Source organism: Ctenopharyngodon idella, chromosome 5 (assembly GCF_019924925.1).
Source record: "Ctenopharyngodon idella isolate HZGC_01 chromosome 5, HZGC01, whole genome shotgun sequence".
Taxonomy (NCBI): domain Eukaryota; kingdom Metazoa; phylum Chordata; class Actinopteri; order Cypriniformes; family Xenocyprididae; genus Ctenopharyngodon; species Ctenopharyngodon idella.
The window spans coordinates 42,402,058-42,421,702 of NC_067224.1; the positions used below are offsets into that span (position 1 = coordinate 42,402,058).

General features: G+C 37.7%; 1 protein-coding gene across 1 annotated transcript; it reads left to right on the forward strand.

Moving 5' to 3' along the window:
- Positions 1-194: 194 nt before the first annotated feature.
- On the forward strand, positions 195-19,534 carry LOC127513275 (3'-5' RNA helicase YTHDC2-like). Its single transcript, XM_051894947.1, has 30 exons — positions 195-382; positions 1,335-1,485; positions 2,039-2,129; positions 2,411-2,610; positions 3,790-3,983; positions 4,117-4,283; positions 4,494-4,596; positions 4,667-4,823; positions 5,093-5,200; positions 5,452-5,600; positions 5,683-5,818; positions 5,901-6,027; positions 7,183-7,248; positions 7,339-7,517; positions 7,596-7,692; positions 8,919-9,006; positions 9,094-9,174; positions 9,495-9,577; positions 9,659-9,764; positions 10,418-10,537; positions 10,790-11,062; positions 11,402-11,528; positions 11,597-11,802; positions 11,993-12,182; positions 12,294-12,403; positions 13,311-13,591; positions 13,695-13,809; positions 16,062-16,268; positions 16,430-16,612; positions 18,555-19,534. The coding sequence occupies exons 2-30, from the start codon at positions 1,344-1,346 to the stop codon at positions 18,606-18,608; spliced, it is 4,140 nt and encodes a 1,379-aa protein (XP_051750907.1). The 5' UTR covers positions 195-382; positions 1,335-1,343; the 3' UTR covers positions 18,609-19,534.
- Positions 19,535-19,645: the final 111 nt, after the last annotated feature.

Here is a 19,645-nt window from a genome sequence, read left to right on the forward strand (position 1 = left end):
TTTATGACGCATTGAATGTAATTACTAGGATGTATTAAAAATCTCTTAATCTGAAAAAGAAAAAAAATATGCTGGAGAACTTAATGCAAAAAATGGAAAGATCTTTTATGTTAAATGTCTTTGTTTTTTCTTTGAAAGTTAATGAATGAATAAATAAACACACCGCTGATCTCTGCACAACATGTCGCTGTCGTGACGTCAGTGGAATGAGTTGCAGATCTGTTGCGCATGCGCAGACGGAGCGCAGCAGCCCCAGTTTCGATTCTTTACAGACAGAAACAACTAATCCAAACACATCAGTGACTGACAACCAAATTAAATCTTCCGGACACTTTACAGCTGTCTGCTTTCACGCCGTGTTCTCCTCAGATTCTCCAAACACGTGAGATGTTTTGATCTTATCATTATTATGCTGTAAATAAACAGTGAAATGACGCTAACGATGATGCTCGTGAAGCTCAATGAATGGACAGTATTCCTATAAACACAATATTAGCGAGAATTTGAGTTAAAACACTGACTTTTCTTACTCTTTGTGCTATTTGAGCAGGTGTCAGTGTGTTGCTGATAGTATTTTAGCGTTAAATGAGTCAGTTTAGCTGTAGCAGCTAACACACACTGAGTTTACATTGAGTTTTTTTAAAACATCTTTGCTATTTGTATAGTATTATATTTATATCTTCTGTTTGCTTGTTCTAAAGTTTGCTGGTTTAAAGAATGAAATAAATTATACATAATAAATTTAACTAAACGAAATACAGTAGGCTACTTTTATATTATTATAATAAATAATTGCAGATACATTTATATTTATTAGTTGAGCGCAAGGGGTTTTCAAACTGAGGAAAAGTTTAGAGAAAAACTGTAAAAATAATTATATAATAAAAATTAGATATTTAAAATAAATAAATGAGTACTTAAACAAATGAATAAAAAAATAAGTTACTAAGTAAATCAATTGAGTATCTGCTAACTAAATGTAAGTAAATTAATAAGTAATCTAACAGTACAGTATTTTAATGAGTAGAAAAAGATGTAATAATAAAATTTTACATAAACTAAATATTTTCCAAATTATATTTCAGAAATTCAGACATATTTATAATATTAATTTCATCATATTGGGTCTTTATACAAGAATCTTTTATCCAAAGATGAGGAATACAACAAGAGATTCATCTTAAAGAGGCAATAAACACAAGATATTATGAAGCCATTCATCACTTCATACTATGTGATCTTAGTAATAAAAGCAGAATGTAAATATGTAATATTTATTGATGCAATCACTGAGAAAATAATCCATTACTTTGACTTTGTATTCTTGAATGTAGGGAGAAGAAATGTCACGGAAATCAAGCATGAACGCGTCTAAACAGACGACCTCTCTGAAAGCGAAAGGACTCAAAGACATCAGGATTGATGAAGAGGTCAAAATCGCTGTAAATATCGCACTGGAGAGGTTCCAGTACAGCGACGACAAAGGTTTGAGTTTATTTCAGGAGCTTTGTGAACAGTCTGTGGCTAAAACAAGCTCTTTTATCATCATTTATCAACTTCAGATTGATTTAAAAGTATGGAGGCTATCACTGTTTTGAATATCAAGTTTCATAAATGAGGGACTAAAAGTTCTAGTGCCCATGGTGCGTAAGACGAGAAGAGTGAAGATCTGAGAGAGCGTGAAGGGGTGTAGATGTGAAGAAGATCAGTAAGGTACGGAGGAGTGAGATTATTAAGAGCCTTGTAGAGAAGAGGAAGCAAGTAAATAATGAATAGAAGAGGGCCCAGGACCGAACCCTGAGGAACACCAGTGACATTAGATGATTTCGCTTGGAAATTTTTAAGTTGAACCAAAGAGATATGATCTAAATTAAGACAGGGGGTGCCAGTAATCCCAACGGAAGCTAACCTGTCAAGGAGTTTAGTATGCAAGATGGTATCGAAGTATGAAGCATGGTTAATAAACCAGAGTCAGCTGTTACTGGATTTTTTTGTTGGAATTATTTTAACTGTTTAAAAATGTTGTTTTGTCTCGTAGAGCTGGATTTCCCTTCTTCATTGACAAATTCTGAGAGAGCGTTCGTACATCGGCTTGCTCAATCGCTGGGCTACATCTCGAAAAGCAGAGGGTAAGTTGACTTTGCCTGTCAAATGCAGACCCAGCTCCAGCAGACTTGACTACAAATTTACTGATGATCATGACATCTCTTCTCTGATGATGAGAGCGGGGCAACCTGTCACTCACATGAGATCCACCAATAGAAAACCAATTCCCCACGGACAAAACAGCCCCGCCCTACATTTGTTCTTTCCGTTTCGCTTGGATAAACGTCAGGAATAGGAAAGAAAAGACTAGTAGCGCAACTCCCCTTTCATGCCGGCTTTAAGCTCTTGTAAACTGTTGTTGCAGGAAAGGCTCCAGTCGATATCTTACTGTGAGGAAGAAGGACGGGACAGAGACGGCACGGTCTGTCATGACCTGTAACCTCACTCACAACTCCAAACACATGGTGCAAAACCTTCTGCAGAGGTTCCCCATCACCAACAAAGAGCGCAGTGAGCTCCAGCCGCGCACAGAGAGAGTCGTCGTCACTTCTCCAGATGCCATTGGTGAGTCTCTTTGGGCAGCTGGACTGGATTATGAAGAATAATCTGATGTATTCCAGCTGTGCTGTAATAATGGGTAGTTTGTGTAGTCGTAAACGAAAAGTAATTAGTTCAAATCCTGCAAAGTGCAGCCTTGAACAAAGCATCATAAGTTTGGAATAATTACGATAGTTTAATGTTTTTGAAAGAGTCTCTTCTGCTCATCCAGGCTGCATTTATTTGATCAAAAATACTGTAAAAATTATGAAATATTATTCCAATGTAAATCAGCCGTTTTCTATGTGAATATATAGTAAAGTGTAATTTATTCCTGTGATCAAAACTGAATTTTCAGCATCATTACTCCAGTCTTCAGTGTCACATGATCCTTCAGTGAAATTTGCAAAAAAATGAAAGGAATTGTTAATTTTCATTTGATTACATTTTAAGAGGTTAATTAAATTATTAATGTTTTATGCTTATATTTGACTATCTCCATTTTTGGTAATACATTTGTAAACCCAGAAACATTAAAACAGACAACGCAGAATGTCTGAAAAAATCATAGGGCCATATAATTGTAAAAAATATAGTCATAAATTATTAAATTGCTTAATGCTTTATGAATTCAATTGATTAGACATGCTTTTTGATTATTATTAAAAGTTAATTAAACCATTAAACAGAATCCAGAAAAAATAAAACAGAAAACATGGATTTGGGAAAAATAAAACAGAATTTGGGACTGTAAAAATGTCATTTTTGTTCAACTTCTAATAAATTGTTGTTAAATTTTGTAAGTTGCATGATTTCAATTAATTAGACATCCTTTTTGATTACTAAGATTTAATGTAACTATTAAAATGGGAAAAAAAAAAAAACGGATTTCATAGGACCCTAAAATACTAAACAAAAACAATAGTATTTTTGTTAAGAATGGTTTATCACAAAACTCTGTCTTGGTTTAGATCATATCTCTCTGGTTCAACTTAAAAATGTCCAATCGAAATCATCTAAAGTCAGCAGTCACCACTGGTGTTCCTCAGGGTTCGGTCCTGGGCCCTCTTCTATTCATGATTTACTTGCTTCCTCTTGGCTACAAGGCTCTTAATAATCTCGTTCCTCCATACCTTACTGATCTTCTTCACATCTACACCCCTTCACCATTTCTCTTATATGTTCTTCTCTGGTTCACTCTTCCAGACAGTAAAAGCAGGACCAGCGGCCGTCTGAGTCACGGTATTCCTCAGGTTCCTCAGAAACGAGGCCCGTCTGAACTGGATTGCTTTCGGAGAGCGCTGCCTGTGTATGAACGTCAGGAGGAGCTCGTCCAAACCATCAGGGAGAACCAGGTGGTGCTGGTTTTGGGTGAGACCGGGTCAGGCAAAACCACCCAGGTGAGCACTATCTCGCATACCCTCATCAGCATCGATTCCCGAACTTTTTTGTCAGCTGAAGCTCTTGCAAAGTGTTGGGTTTTCAGGTCTTAATGAGAGAATAAATCGACCCGGTTCTGTGTTCATCTCCCAGATCCCCCAGTTCCTCCTGGACGACTGCAGTCGAAACGGGATTCCCTGCCGGATCTTTTGCACTCAGCCCAGGAGGTTGGCGACCATCGCTGTGGCAGAGCGTGTGGCGTCTGAGCGTGGCGAGAAGATCGGACAGACCATTGGTTATCAGATTCGCCTGGAGAGCAGGTACTTACAGGCGGCAAGATGATTTACAGGGCAGTTTAAATTGTTAAAGATGAAGTAGTTTTTCCCAACTCTTCTGCTACACACTCAAAAAGTATGTACTTTTTCTTCATGAAAGGAGTAGGTTGAATTGTTTGTGTATAATAACCAAATTGTTTCCATCTAAATGACTGCGAATGTGCTGATGAATTCTGGGTATTTGCTTCTCCTCAGAGTTTCTCCTAGAACCTTACTGACATTCTGCACGAGTGGAGTCCTGCTGAGGACGCTAATGGCCGGAGATGAGGCTCTGTCCACGGTCACTCATGTCATTGTGGTGAGACTCTGCTCTAAAGTTCCTCTGGACGGTGTTTTGGGAGCCGGTTTCATGATTTCTGCTCCTGTAGGACGAGGTGCACGAGCGAGACGGACTGACGGACTTCTTACTCACTAAGATGAAGGACATGCTTCAGAAGATGCCGTCGCTAAAGCTCATCCTGTCCAGCGCCACCCTGGACGTCAATCTGTTCATCAGATACTTTGGAGCGTGTCCTGTTATTCACAGTAAGTGAGCAGATGGAAAAATGTTTAAGGGTTTATTCAAGCTGGAAAAAATACACCTACATCACTTCTATAATAGTCTTTATTTTAATACTTCAATTTCAATTAAAATTCTGCATCCCTTTTGCCACCTGGAATCAAATTCAGGAGTTAATAAGGTGTTCTTAATTCAATTCTGATTGGAGCAGAACATGAATGTTAGTGTCGTAATATATCAGATATGATGTTTTGAAATTAGAGAGTTGAATAATAACGTTGAATTTTCTCTGAAGTCAAAGGTTGTCCATATGACGTCAAGCAGCTCTTTCTGGAGGACATCCTGCGGACCACCGGCTACACTAACAAAGACATGATTAAATACAAGAAGGAGGCGCAGAAAGGTGACGGTATATCTGAAATACAGTAAACTCAAACGTTTGGAGTAATTAAGATGTTTTAATGGTTTTGAGAGTCTCTTCTGCTCACCAAGGCTGCATTTATTTGATCAAAAACACAGTAAAAACAGTGAAATATTATTCCAGTGTGAAACAGCTGTTTTCTGTGTGAATATATATAGTAATGTATCCGTCAAACAAAGTTGATTACAGTAATGGACCTCGACGTCACATTTAACCACTGTCTGTTTCCTCAGAGGAGCGGCAGCAGACGTCCCTGACAGAGTGGTGTGACGCCCGTCAGGACGTCCTGCAGCCTGAACCTGCGAGGGAAAAGACGCCCACTTGTGTCCTGCAGGAGAATGACCTCCTGGATGACGGCGGAGACAGCGTCTTCAGCCAGATGGTCTCTTCTTTTTACAGGATGACACAATGTCACTCCTTCATCAGGTGTATTTTTCAAGCATCTCTTTTCTCCATGTGCACAGAGCGAGAAGGACGTGGCCACGTTAGAGCCCTGGCTGCTCAGGGAAATGGACGCCTGCATCTCAAACATTTTCCTGAACCAAGACGCTGAAGCCTTTATACAACTCTTCAATCTGATCCTGAATGAGAACATTAGTGGTAATGAAGTCATATGTGCCCTCAAAAACTGTCTAAGCTGAAGTCTGCTGTGTTTTTCTCATGTGCTTTTATGTTCTTTCAGTGGATTACGGACACAGCGAGACGAGCGCCACGCCTCTGATGGTGGCCGCAGGTCGAGGGTTCCTCAGCCAGATGGAGCAGCTCCTGAGCATGGGCGCAAACGTCAACATCAAAGCCTCCAACGGCTGGTGAGGAGAGCACAAACTTTTTAACTTGAAGTACTAAAACTAAATAAACTTAAGCTAATAAGTAAATATAAAAATTAAATCTTATTCAAAATATTAACAAAAATTATTATAGTATATAAAAAATAGTATTAAATTAAATATAAAAAAAGCATAAACTAATTTTATTTCAGCTATTTCTTTTCTCATGTTAGTTTTGTTCAGGGTTTCTGCGGGACTTAAATCAGAGCAGAAAGTCTTACATTCATAAAGTCATGGCATTAAATGTTGCATGCGCTGCAAAACATCATGTTCTTCCTCAGTGTTTCTGTCTTGTTTTCCAGCACAAATATCTAAACATTCTTAAATCAAGATACATTTACTGGAGAAGAGAAATGACAAATTGAAGTCTTGTTTTCTGAGAAAATTAACTGAGTTTGCACTTAATACAAAAACAAAATGGTGAATGAAAACTTGTTTTCCATTTGAATTATGTTGATTTTTCTGAGCCCACTGGCAAATATTTACTTATTTTATTTTAACCAGTTGTCAAGGCAATATTTCAATTTTTTGTTTAAATTTAACTTGAAGTACTAAAAATAAACTAAAACTAATAAATACAAAAATTATAAAAACTAATAGACATATTTAAAACAAAAAAATAATAAAAATGACAAAAATTTTCCCCTCCGATGCAACTATCCATTTAAAATAATTTTGTTAAAATAATAGTTTAGTTTTATTTTTTCATGACCATTTTTCACTCGCTCTTATAATTAAATACTCAAATTTGAGTGCTGTTTTTTAAACGTTAACTGAAATAAAATTAAAAAACCTATTCTCACCATTTGTCATTTAGTTTACTTAATGTGCTAAAACTAAATAAACTAAAAATAATGAATAAAAACTATATTGACATTTAAAAAAGACAAAAACACAACAAAATTACTAAAACTAACTAAAATAAATGTGAACATCAGTCATATGCATAAACTAACATTAACTAACGATGAACAATTAATCTTTGTTAATGTTAGTTTATAAAAACTCAACAGTTCATTGTTAGTTCATGTTCGCTCAGGTCTATTAAAATTATTATATTAACAGATACAACTTTTGAATTTAATAACGTTTTAAGGCAGTTTTTGAAGCTTCTGGTAACTGTGATGTTTACTTCAGGACGGCTCTTGACTGGGCCAAACACTTCAAGCAGCCCGAGGCTGTAGATCTGCTGGAGTCTCACATGTAAGCACTGCGTTTGGCTTTCTTACGAAGATGTTTAGTCTCACTCAGAAGGTGTTTGTGTGTTACAGTGCGCTGTGTTTGTTTGTACAGATGGTGTGTTGAATCGGGTCAGATGGACGAGTCGTCTCTGGTCCAGACAGCCACATCTGAACTGAGCTCTGAGGACCAGGAGCTGCTCAAAGCGTATCATCACAGCTTTGACGACGAGAAGGTCGACCTCGACCTCATCCTGCATCTGCTCTTCAACATCTGCCAGAGCTCTGACGAAGGTGAGACCGCTAGCTCAATTAAAAGCTCACATCTGCAGCAGACATTACAGTTTTCATGTAATTGTTTTTTATCCTCAGGCGCAGTGTTGATATTCCTGCCCGGCTACGATGAGATAGTGTCTCTGAGAGATCGCATCGTCTTTGATGATAAAAGGTTTACAGACCACCAGCAAAGGTCTGTGAGTGTTTGTAGTGTCTGTCCCCTTCCTGTTCCAACACAATATTCAGCTGGAAATAATGAAGGGACTTGATTTCATCCAGTGGGTTTTGATTGGATTGTTTAAAGTGAGCTGTGATACTATTGGCTATTCACCTGATTACATCAGAGGAAAAGAACAGGGGCTTTAGAGGCAGAAACAGTTATTGGAATTGATGAACGATCATTTTGTTTCTTTAGAATTGCTTGCAATCAGACCAGAGACATTTATTAGGAAAATAGATGTATTCATGTTTTAGAGAGGGTGTTTTCTATGGAAACTTGTTTCCACCACTAAAAAAGGGTAATTGTGAGTTTATATCTCACAATTTCAGAGCAAAAAAGTAAATGAAAATGTCAGAATTGTGAGATAAAAAGTTGCAATTACCCTTTTTAATAGTTTGCGTCTCAGAATTCAGATTTTTTTTTCTCTCTAGTAATTCCAAGTTTATATCTTGCATTTCTGATAAAAAAAATAAAAAAAAGTTAGAATTGCGAGATATAAACTTGGAATTGTGGTAAATAAATGTACAATTCTGAGAAATAAACTCGGAATTGCATCAAATAAAGTCTGAATTGTAGGAGATGAAGTTAAAAAATTCTGAAAATAAAGCCAGAATTGCGGAAAATAAACTCGGATTTGTGAGATGTAAACACAGAATTGCGTGAAATAAAGTCAGAATTGTGGAAAATAAACTCGGAATTGCAAGATATAAACTCACAATTCCAAGATATAAAGTCAGAACTGCGAGAAATAAAGTCTGAATTGTGGGAGATAAAGTTAAAAAATGCTGGAAATAAAGACAGAATTGCGGAAAATAAACTCAGAATTGTGTGATATAAAGTCAGAATTGCAAGATATAAACTTGGAATTGTGGGAAATAAACTCAGAATTGTGAGATTGTGGGAAATAGTCAGAACTGTGGAAAATAAACTTGGAATTGCAAGATATAAACTCGGAATTGCGTGAAATAAAGTCAGAATTGCGAGATATAAAGTCTGAGTTTTGAGATATAAACTTGAAATTCTAAGAAAAATGTCTGAATTACAAGATAAAAAGTCACACATACCTTTTTTCTTTTTTTATTCCATGGCGGAAACAAGCTTCCATACTTCTCAGTGTTCCCAAGGTTAAAAAATGTCTACATTTGTTATTTTTAAATATTTGAAATGTACTGATTGTCTGAGGAACTGTGCGTCATCAGGTTTCAGGTCTTCATACTTCACTCCAGTATGCAGACGTCAGACCAGAAGAAGGTTTTGAAGAACACTCCTAAAGGTGTTCGCAAGATCGTGCGTATCTCTTCCTCTTGCTTCTATAAACTTCACACAGACTCCTCTAGATGTAAACATCTCACACAACCTCATCTCAATCTCCAGATTCTCTCCACCAACATCGCAGAGACCAGCATCACAGTCAACGACGTTGTGTTCGTCATCGACTCCGGCAAAGTTAAAGAGGTTTGGTTATCTTTCTCCTGCTAATGTCAGAGACATGTTCATTACATATAATAATACTAATAAAAACAATAATAATATTGTAAATTAAATAATAAAATATATTTTTATATTACTGTACAGTCAACAATGTTGTCGACAAGTTTTTTTTCCTGCCAATATTAGTGACACATTAACGTTAAAAACGGCATATGATGTAATGTATTCTGCTCAGTTCTATATTACTGGACTGAAGTGCAACAGCTGCAAACTTTTAACAATGTACAGTAACTTAAATTGAGAACTCGTGCTCCAGAATGAAACTGTTATATGTTGTGCTGCAGAAAGCGTATGACGCTCTGAATAACGTGACGATGCTGAAGATGGTCTGGATATCGAAGGCCAGCGCTCTGCAGAGGAAGGGCAGGTACGTCACCGTCCATCTAGAGTCCTGAACATGACAAGAGTTTGATTGCAGAACTGATGGAGACGTGGGTTTGTTGTTTAGAGCGGGCCGCTGCAGACCAGGGATCTGTTTCCATCTCTTCAGCCGTCTGAGGTTCAACAACATGCTGGAACATCAGATTCCACAGCTGCTGCGCATGCCTCTACAGGTACACACACACACACACAGACAAGTACACAAACCACATCAATATGTGACCCTGCACCACAAAACCAGTCATAAGGGTCAATTTTTTGAAATTAAGATTTATACATTATCTGAAAGCTGAATAAATAATCTTGGTTTGTTATGATAGGACAATATTTGGCCGAGATACAACTATTTGAAAATCTGCAAAAAAATCAAAATATTGAGAAAATCGCCTTTAAAGTTGTCCAAATGAAGTCCTTAGCAATGCATATCCACTCACAAAAATACATTTTTAATATGTTTACGGTAGGAAATTTACCAAATATCTTCATGAAACATGATCTTTACTTAATAACCTAATGATTTTTGGCATAAAAAATCATTTTGACCAATATAGTTGGCTATTGCTACAAATATACCAGTGCGACTTATGACTGGTTTTAAGGTCCAGGGTCACTTATATATGTCAGAAGGCGGGATTTAGAGAGCTGATGCTGCAGTGGATATTATGAGAAAATTAAAGTGTTTTTGACTTCGAATGCGTGTGGAGATCTTTAAAACAACATTAAGAACCTTTAAAAAAGCATAATAGGTTTTATTTTGTAAATACTCTGTCTGTGTGTGTCTGTGTGTGTGTGTGTGTGTGTGTGTGTGTGTGTGTGTGTTTCTCAGGAGCTGTGTCTGCACACTAAACTTCTGGCTCCCATCACCTGCCCGATCGCTGAGTTCCTGTCTAAAGCACCTGAGCCGCCACACCTGCACACGATTAAACACGCTGTACAGATGCTGAAGGTCAGACACCTTTTCAGTGTATATTATTTAGATGTGTCACTGCACATGCACTGAAGATTTATTTGGAATAGACGTAATGCACATGTAAATGAACATGTGAGTAGGATCGCAAAGTTTAGGGTACATATAAACAACTTTCACAATATGAAATTGGATTAATTTGGATTGCTCAGACAAGTTTAATCAACCAACCAACTCTATATTGAAATCATGCCATAAAAGTATTTTAGTAATCAGTCTTTCATGTGGCAGACCATCGACGCCATGGACCCCTGGGAGAACCTGACGGAGCTGGGCTATCACCTGGCCGACCTGCCCGTGGAGCCGCATTTAGGGAAGATGGTTCTGTGTGCGGTGGTGCTGAAGTGTTTGGACCCCATCCTCACCATCGCCTGCACGCTGGCCCACAGAGACCCGTTCGTGCTGCCCGCTCAAGCCGCTCAGAAGCGCGTGTCCATGCTGTGCCGGAAACGCTTCACGGCCAACACCTTCAGCGACCACATGGCTCTGCTCCGGGCCTTTCAGGTCAGACAGCGTCAGGACATCATGCTCTGATAACCAGAGTTTACTGTAATAAAAAAACTCTTTAAATGGCTGCTCTCTGGTCTCAGCTGTGACTGAGCGTCAGTGAAGTACTGTATGGTTTTTATTTTTATATTTTCCATTTGAATTTTAAAGCAATTTTATTGTGTTTTTGTCATTTTTATTAGTTTCTGGGTTTTCATATCTCTGTATAGTTTATTATTTTAGTATCATTTATATACTGTTACAGTTTTTATTAATATTTTGAATTTGTTCTTGTAAAAGCAGGCATTTCTTAGTTCAGAAGTTCACTTTTGTTCTTGTTTTTGTTGATCTCTGCAGGCGTGGCAGAAAGCTCGCAGTGACGGCTGGGAAAGAGCTTTCTGCGAGAAGAACTTCCTCTCTCAGGCCACCATGGAGATCATCGTGGGGATGCGGACGCAGCTTTTGGGACAGCTTCGAGCGACAGGTAAGAGTTCTGAGCCGTGAACCCAAACAAAACTGCTCCAGGTGATTCACGACAATTTGTCACGTCAGGTTTTGTGCGAGCGAGGGGCGGTGGCGACATCCGGGATGTCAATCAGAACTCGGAGAACTGGGCCGTGGTCAAGGCTGCGCTGGTCGCCGGCATGTATCCCAACCTGATCCATGTGGAGCGGGACACCATGACCCTCATGGGCTCCAAAGAGAAGAAGGTTCGCCTCCACCCGACGTCCGTCCTGAGCCAGCCGCAGTACAAGAAGGTCAGTGATCGTGAGAGGAGCCAATCAGAACCAGCCCTCATATATTTGGAAGCACAACAAACTAATATATATACAGTATATATGTGTGTGTGTGTGTGTGTGTGTGTGTGTGTGTTATATGATATTTTGACATGCATATTCTTCAAATAGATTCATAATAGTTCTTTTCTTCCATCACATCTGTACCCAGATCCCTCCAGCCAATGGTCAGACAGCAGCAGTGGAGTCTCTGCCCACCGATTGGCTGATTTACGATGAGATGACGCGCGCTCACAGGATCGCCAGCATCAGATGCTGCTCTGCGGTCACGCCCCTGACCGTGGCCATATTCGGAGGATGTGCTAAACTCCCGAGCTCCGCCCTGCAGGAACACAGAGCAGGTGACCAGAACCGATCGACAACAAACCTGAAGTTTTGTCTCAAAATCTAAAACAATGATGCAGTTTTAAGTGTTTGTAGTTCAAACTGAGGTTATTCTGTATATATTTTAGCCGCTGACGGTGTGAACGAGAGCAGTGACAGTGAGATGGAGGATCGCTCCAGCGCTCGTCTGGCTCACATCAGCATTGACGAGTGGCTCAACTTCAGACTGGACCGAGAGGTGCCGTTCATTCTGCTCAAATCAACATCATTCAGTTTCTGATAGACTGACTTTGAGATGCGAATAAATACGTTATTCTTATTTAATTAGCAGTCTTTTTAATGGCATATAATATTGTACTATAAAATAAATAATAATAATATAATAATAAAAACAATAATAATAATAAATAGAATAAAAAAAATAAAGATTAATAACAACAATATACAATAAAATAAACCAAATAAAATCTATATTTTTCATTATGAATTTCTGTCTATCATTACACTATCTCATTTTTCAATTGTTCAGTTTCAAAATACTTTTTAAATGATTATTTTACAATAATAATAATATATTAAAATATCATAAAAATCTAAAATAATAACTAAAATAAAATAAAGTTTTCAATTATTCGATTTCAAAATACTTTTTGGAATGATTATTTTACAAAAAATAAATAAAAATATAATATAAAAAATATAAAATAATATAAATAAAATATAAAATAAAATGAATAACAACAATTTACAATAAAAATATACCAAATAAAATCTATATTTACATAATTATACTATCTCTGTGTCAGTTTTCAATTATGAATGATTAATTTACTATAAAAATAATACATTAAAATTTTTTAAGAATATAAAATAATATAAATAAAATGAAAAAAATTAATTAATAACAACAATTTACAATAAAATAAACCAAATAAAATCTATATTTTGCATGACTTTCTGTCTATAATTATATTATCTCCTTGTCAGTTTTTAATTACTCAATTTCATACTTTCATACTTTTTGGAATGATTACTATACTATAAACATAAAAAATAATATAATTAAAATGGAAAATAAAAACATAATACAATCAAATAAACCAAATACTTTACGGTATAACTCAGCACATGTTTCCTCGCCGCAGATGGCGGAGCTGGTGTTCGGCCTCAGGCAGCGCTGGCAGAGCTTGTTCCTGCGGCGGATTCGCTCTCCGTCTAAAGCCTGTTCTCAGCTGGACGAGGCCACCATCCGTACGCTGGTGTCGGTGCTGTCGGCCGAGGAGCAGGTCACAGGCCTCCAGCAGCCCACCGGCATCGGCCAGAGACCTCGACCCATGAACTCTGACGAAGCCCCGCAGACGGCCTCCTGCAAGAGTGCCGGCCGCAGGGACCCGGAGCAGCCGGAGCAGCCGCCCAGCCCGGACAGGTGTGTGTTAGCGCCCTCATCTGGACGCAGACAGTGCTGGCGTCTTCATCTGATGTGTGTGTGTGTGTGTGTGTGTGTGTGTGTGTGTGTGTGTTTCCCGCAGACCTCGGCTGGTGTCTCAAATGAAGAATCACAGAGCGCTTCACTCAAAGCAGCTGGGAGACGAGCTCGTCCCCTTCAAGAGCGCTGACGGCCCCTCGTCCCCCTCCTCTGGAAAAGTATGTGAGGTTCCTGGGTTTAGGACTCATTTTGGCTGCACTTAATCACTTCCAACCGTTGTTTTTTCATGCACTGGTCAGTTTTAGGCTATTCAGACTAGTGGAAAGAAAACATTCAAAACACATTCAAGTGTTTATTTTATTACACTTCATCTACTTGCGCCTGTAGATTTCAATTCAGAAATCTCCACTTCAGCAGCTTCACACACACCAAACTTTATAGTTTATTCATATCTATATTCTGAAGGTTTGTTCATATATCATTCACCCGATTTACACAAAACATTTTACTCCTAAAAACATGATAAATGTATTTATTTTCTTGGTTTTCACAATATTTTCTGATATATGGAGTGATAAAAAGAGAAATTCAGAATCTCTTCTGGAAAAACCTTTAATATGTCAACAAAATCAAACAAGAATTATCTAATGTTCATTTTTCTATTCTTGAAATATATGCAAATTAGTGCATATTTAGTTAGATGGTACCTCATTTGCATATTTAAACATTACATCAACTATGTAAGTATGATGACGTCTATTATATTTATTTAACCTGATTCACCTGTGCTGTCTTTCCTTTTTTATATATATATAATATATATATATATTTACACATATATATATTTACACACACACACATATATATATATAATTTGTTTTTGTTTTTTTTTTAATTCGTGGTACTTGCTAAGTTGTAAAATGTCACCGAAAACACTGAAAACAAGCAGCTTTGTCATAATTACAGCAGTATTTCCCTGTTTTTGAATATTGTGTTGGACAATGGATGCTCTTTGAGTCAAAACGTTTGTGAACCGCTGATCATAAATGATTGTCTGTGGTAATTAACAGCATAATTGATGTGATACATAGATGTCAGGGTGAAAATATAGCTGCAAGCAGCAATTAAGGGGCCAAGCACAACAGAAGCAAACAAGGAAGCTAGCAGCAGAACAACAATGTGACAATGGACTATGATAGCGACTGAGACAAAGACACGGCATTTCAGTCAGTCAGACCAACAGTACTGTAGTTAGAGCCAATTTCTTGTTTTGTTCCCATTGCTTTTTTTTTGTGTGTCCTCGGAGTGGTCCCATACATAAGCGTGTCCAATTTTGTTAAAAATCTAATTTTGTTTAGGAGTTACAGACATTTATATGTATGACCACATAAAAAATAACCCACAACTGACTTTGATTGCATTTTTTGCCACTTACTATCAAAATTGTAACATTAGCATTTAGCCAACAGCCTGTGTTTCCGATTTTCCTACGGTGGTTTCGTCTCAATCAGATTTGAAGGTTTTGAAGATATTGGCAGAAGTTTTTTTAATGCTAAATCACAATGTTGCACTAACCATAAGGCAAAACCTAGCATGTTTGGTATCGTTAGACTCGGCAGTGATTCAGGAATCCAAGGAGATGAAAATGAATCAACCTCATCCAAAGTTAAAAGCATGTAAATATTTTTCTTCACCACTAGGTGGTGCTGGCTCCGAAACTTCTCGGACTCCTTCAGGGCATTGTGCCGATGACCCACACCGTGTTTCATAATGTTTCGTAATGAGTTTCATTTAGTAAAATACAGCATTTTACTACAAAATTCAAAATGGCTGACACCCAAAATGACTGATATGGAAGATTGGATATAATTCGAAAATAGCTATTTTTCGAATCTCCGGACCAGTAGGTGGCACTGTGCCGAAATGCAGCATGTAGTCTCAGGTCATGCTTGTGATGACATGTACCAAGTTCGGTCTGAATACGATAAGTGAGATACAGCCTTACATCTACTTTCACAAGCGCTACAAAAAATCTGTTTGTGAGTTATTCAAAAATGGTTTGACAAATTGACTTTTTGTTGGCATCGTCTAAAGATGATCTGGTTCATTTTTCTTGAAAATTGGAGCAACGGCCTATGAGGAGTTTGAAAAAGTAGGTTTTTCACACAATATTCAAAATGGCGGAACAATTCTCATTACGGAAAATGATGTCATAGGGTGCAATCGAATCGTCTTGAGACAAGCATTCAGAGGAAAAAAATGTTTATTATTATTTGTTTATATAAAGTATTTTGTTTCTAGCCCTTAGGGTTCAAAAGTTATTAGCATAAATGTTAGTGAAACTTTGGACAGTTGATGGCGCTAGAGGGATTGAGTTAGAGACTCCAAAATCGGTGTGGTTAATGGGACTGTCCTCTGTCCTCTCTGTGTCAGAGAGCTGGTGTGAATTGAACATGTGTTTGTGATCCAGAGCTGCACGTCTCCGTCCCCGCGGCCGCTGCGCTCCTGTGTGCGATACTTCATCATGAAGAGCAGCAACATGAGGAACATCGAGCTGTCTCAGCAGAGGGGAATCTGGTCCACGACGCCCAACAACGAGCACAAACTCACCCGAGCTTTTCACGAGAGCAGCGCCGTCTTCCTCATCTTCTCCGTTCAGGGATCCGGACACTTCCAGGTGTGTGGAGTGAAGACAAACATCCACCGCTGCTCCTTCATGGAAATGATCTAATAGTGTCATTCTTCAGTTCAAGATTGTTTCTTCTCTGATAGTGTCAGTCATATTGCTGAATATTAAGTGTGTGTGTGTGTGTGTGTGTGTGTGTGTGTGTGTGTCAGGGTTACGCGCGCATGACATCAGCGATCAGCGGCGAGAGGTGTCTGGACTGGGGTTCGGTCAGTCTGGGCGGTGTGTTCGGTGTCGAATGGGTCCGTAAAGAGAACCTGCCCTTCCAGCTCACGCAGCAGCTGCTGAACCCCTGGAACGACAACAAGAGAGTCCAGATCAGCCGAGACGGACAGGTGTGTGTCGCTCGCAGAGTTACTGTACTTAAGAACGTTTTTGGCTACTTTGTATTTTGACTGAGTATCAAAGATATTAGCAACTTTTACTCTCTTCTTACTCTTACTCTCTGCTCTAACACATTTGTAAAGAGTAATCCAGATGCTCGTTAGATTTTGCATGCTACATAACATTTTCTGTAACTTGTAATGGAGTCATTTTCACTGCAAGGAATCTCTACTTTTATTTAAGTGTGATTTTCTGGTGCTCTTTACACCTCTGACTGCAGAGCTGCACGATTCTGGAGAAACTGAGAATCACAGTAAAGATCACGATTCCCAACAGACAACTAAACAAAATAACGTGATTTACTAGAGATTCTGACAGAATGTTAATTACTGCAGTCTGTTTAGAAAATATATTTAATACATTTAAATTAATTGTTTTTTTTAAATAGTCGGATTAAGTGAATGATTCAATGACTCGCTCATAAAGACTTCACTTGTTTCATGACTGGATGAATCAGCGTTTATTCAATGGCTGCGTTCCACTCCAGTTTTAGACACACACTCATGAGCTTCCCTAAGCACTTCCCCTCGGGGGAATCCCTGCCTCCATTTTGAGGTGCGTTCCACTTTGTGAAGTGGACGAGGGAAGTTTATATGGACAGACCCTCGCTCCCTTGACTTCATATGTACACTTCGGTTCCACCAGTAGTGGGCACTCATGCAACGTAAGCAATGACGTACATCCGAGTCAACGAGACTGAGGAAAATTAGCGAGGGAAGGACATAAAAAGAATTAAATGGAATGCAGCCAATGACTCACTCGTAAAGACTTCACTTGTTTCATTACTGGATGAATCTGCGTTTTTAAATGAATCTCTTGAATGAATGATTCAATGACTCACTCATAAAGACTTCACTTGCTTCATTACTGTATGAATCAGCATTTTTGAACAAATCTCTTGAATGAATGATTCAATGACTCATAAAGAATTCACTTTTTTATTACTGGATGAATCTGTTTTTGAACGAATCTCTTGAATGAATGATTCAATGACTCACTCATAAAGAATTCACTTTTTTCATTACTGGATGAATCAACATTTTTTTAATTAATCTCTTGAATGAATGATTCAATGACTCACTCATAAAGACTTCACTTGTTTCATTACTGGATGAATCTGTGTTTTTGAACGAATCTCTTGAATGAATGATTCAATGACTCACTCATAAAGACTTCACTTGTTTCATTACTGGATGAATCTGTGTTTTTGAACGAATCTCTTGAATGAATGATTCAATGACTCACTCATAAAGACTTCACTTGTTTCATTACTGGATGAATCTGCATTTTTGAACAAATCTCTTGAATGAATGATTCAATGACTCACTCATAAAGACTTCACTTGTTTCATTACTGGATGAATCTGCATTTTTGAACGAATCTCTTGAATGAATGATTCAATGACTCGCTCATAAAGAATTCACTTGTTTTCATTACTGGATGGATCTGCGTTTTTGAACGAATCTCTTGAATGAATGATTCAATGACAAATAAATTTTCCCTTGTCACTTCAACAGTCACTTGTCTCCACCTACTGGTGTAACGATGTAATTGATACAATCTTTATTTGAAGAGTCAAGTTACTTTACTCTATTTTGATCAGTACTGTAGACATCAGTGTTTATATCTGAGCTATAAACTTTTATCCCAGTACTTCTGTGATCATCTGAATTACTGTAACACAGAAATAATGAAACTGTGCGGTTGAAATGAAGCTGTTTAATATCTATACATGACAACTGCTCTGTCTAGCCGAATCACTGTCATTTAGGAATAAGATCACAAGGGTGTTTCAGTTGAGATCACAATCGTTTAACGATGAATTGTGCAGCTCTCTCAGACTGTGATGGTCGTGATGATGGTGTGAATGTGTGGTTTGTGTGTGTTGAACAGGAGTTGGAGCCTCAGGCAGGAAGTCAGTTGCTGCAGCTCTGGGAGCGAATCTGAACTGAAGGATCCGGATCGACTTCACTTCAAAGCAGATGCATAATCACACTGCAAAAATCATGTTCTTCCTCAGTGTTTCTGTCTCGTTTTTCAGCACAAATATCTAAACATTCTTAAATCAACATACATTTACTGGAGAAGCAAAATGACATACAATGTTTTCTAAAAAATTAAGTGAGCTTGTGCTTAAAACAAGAAAATATCTGCCAATGGAGTGAACATGCACTTCATTTTGATGCATTTTTCATTAAACAAGTCTTAATATCTTCAGTCATTTCTCTTCTCCAGTAAATGTATCTTGATTTAAGAATGTTTAGATATTTGTGCTGGAAAACAAGACAGAAACACTGAGGAAGAACATCATTTTTTGCAGTGTATCATGTTTATTTTGTTATAGAACTTAATGGAAATTAAATATTTTTATGTTTTGTTCTGGCTGTATGAAATGAGGAACAAGATTTGTGCCTCATAAACTTCAGAAATGTTTTATGAATCTTGTGTTTTTAAAATCACCAAATGGATTCACTCACTGATCACAGTTCGACGTGCTTTTCTTTTAATTGCTGTGCAAATGTTCTTTGTCATCTATGATGGCTTTGCACATGTTCACTTTAGCAGTGTTGAAATGTCTGCTTTATTTAAAGGAAAATATGAAATGCTGATGGTCTTGTGATTCGTTCGAAATGATTCTTCTCTTGGTTCAGTGTGTTTTCTCTGTTAACAGATCATAATCTCTTCTTGACGTGACTGACATGTTGATGTTGTGAATTAAACCATGAAAGCATCAATGGATCGAGTCAAAAGTTCACCTTTTAGATTTCTTGTGGTTCATCATTGGCGGCTGATCAGTCGAACGTTCAGTGTTTGTTTCTCATGTTGTCTTGAATGATGCAAATGTATAATTTGCAATAAAAAAATTATTTGCACGTGTTTGACTGTTTTCTTTAGAGCAGCGGTTCTCAAAATGATTTAAAATCAGATAAAACAGCTATAATTCAAGCTGTAAGCTAATATTTTAATTAACTCATTTTTACTTA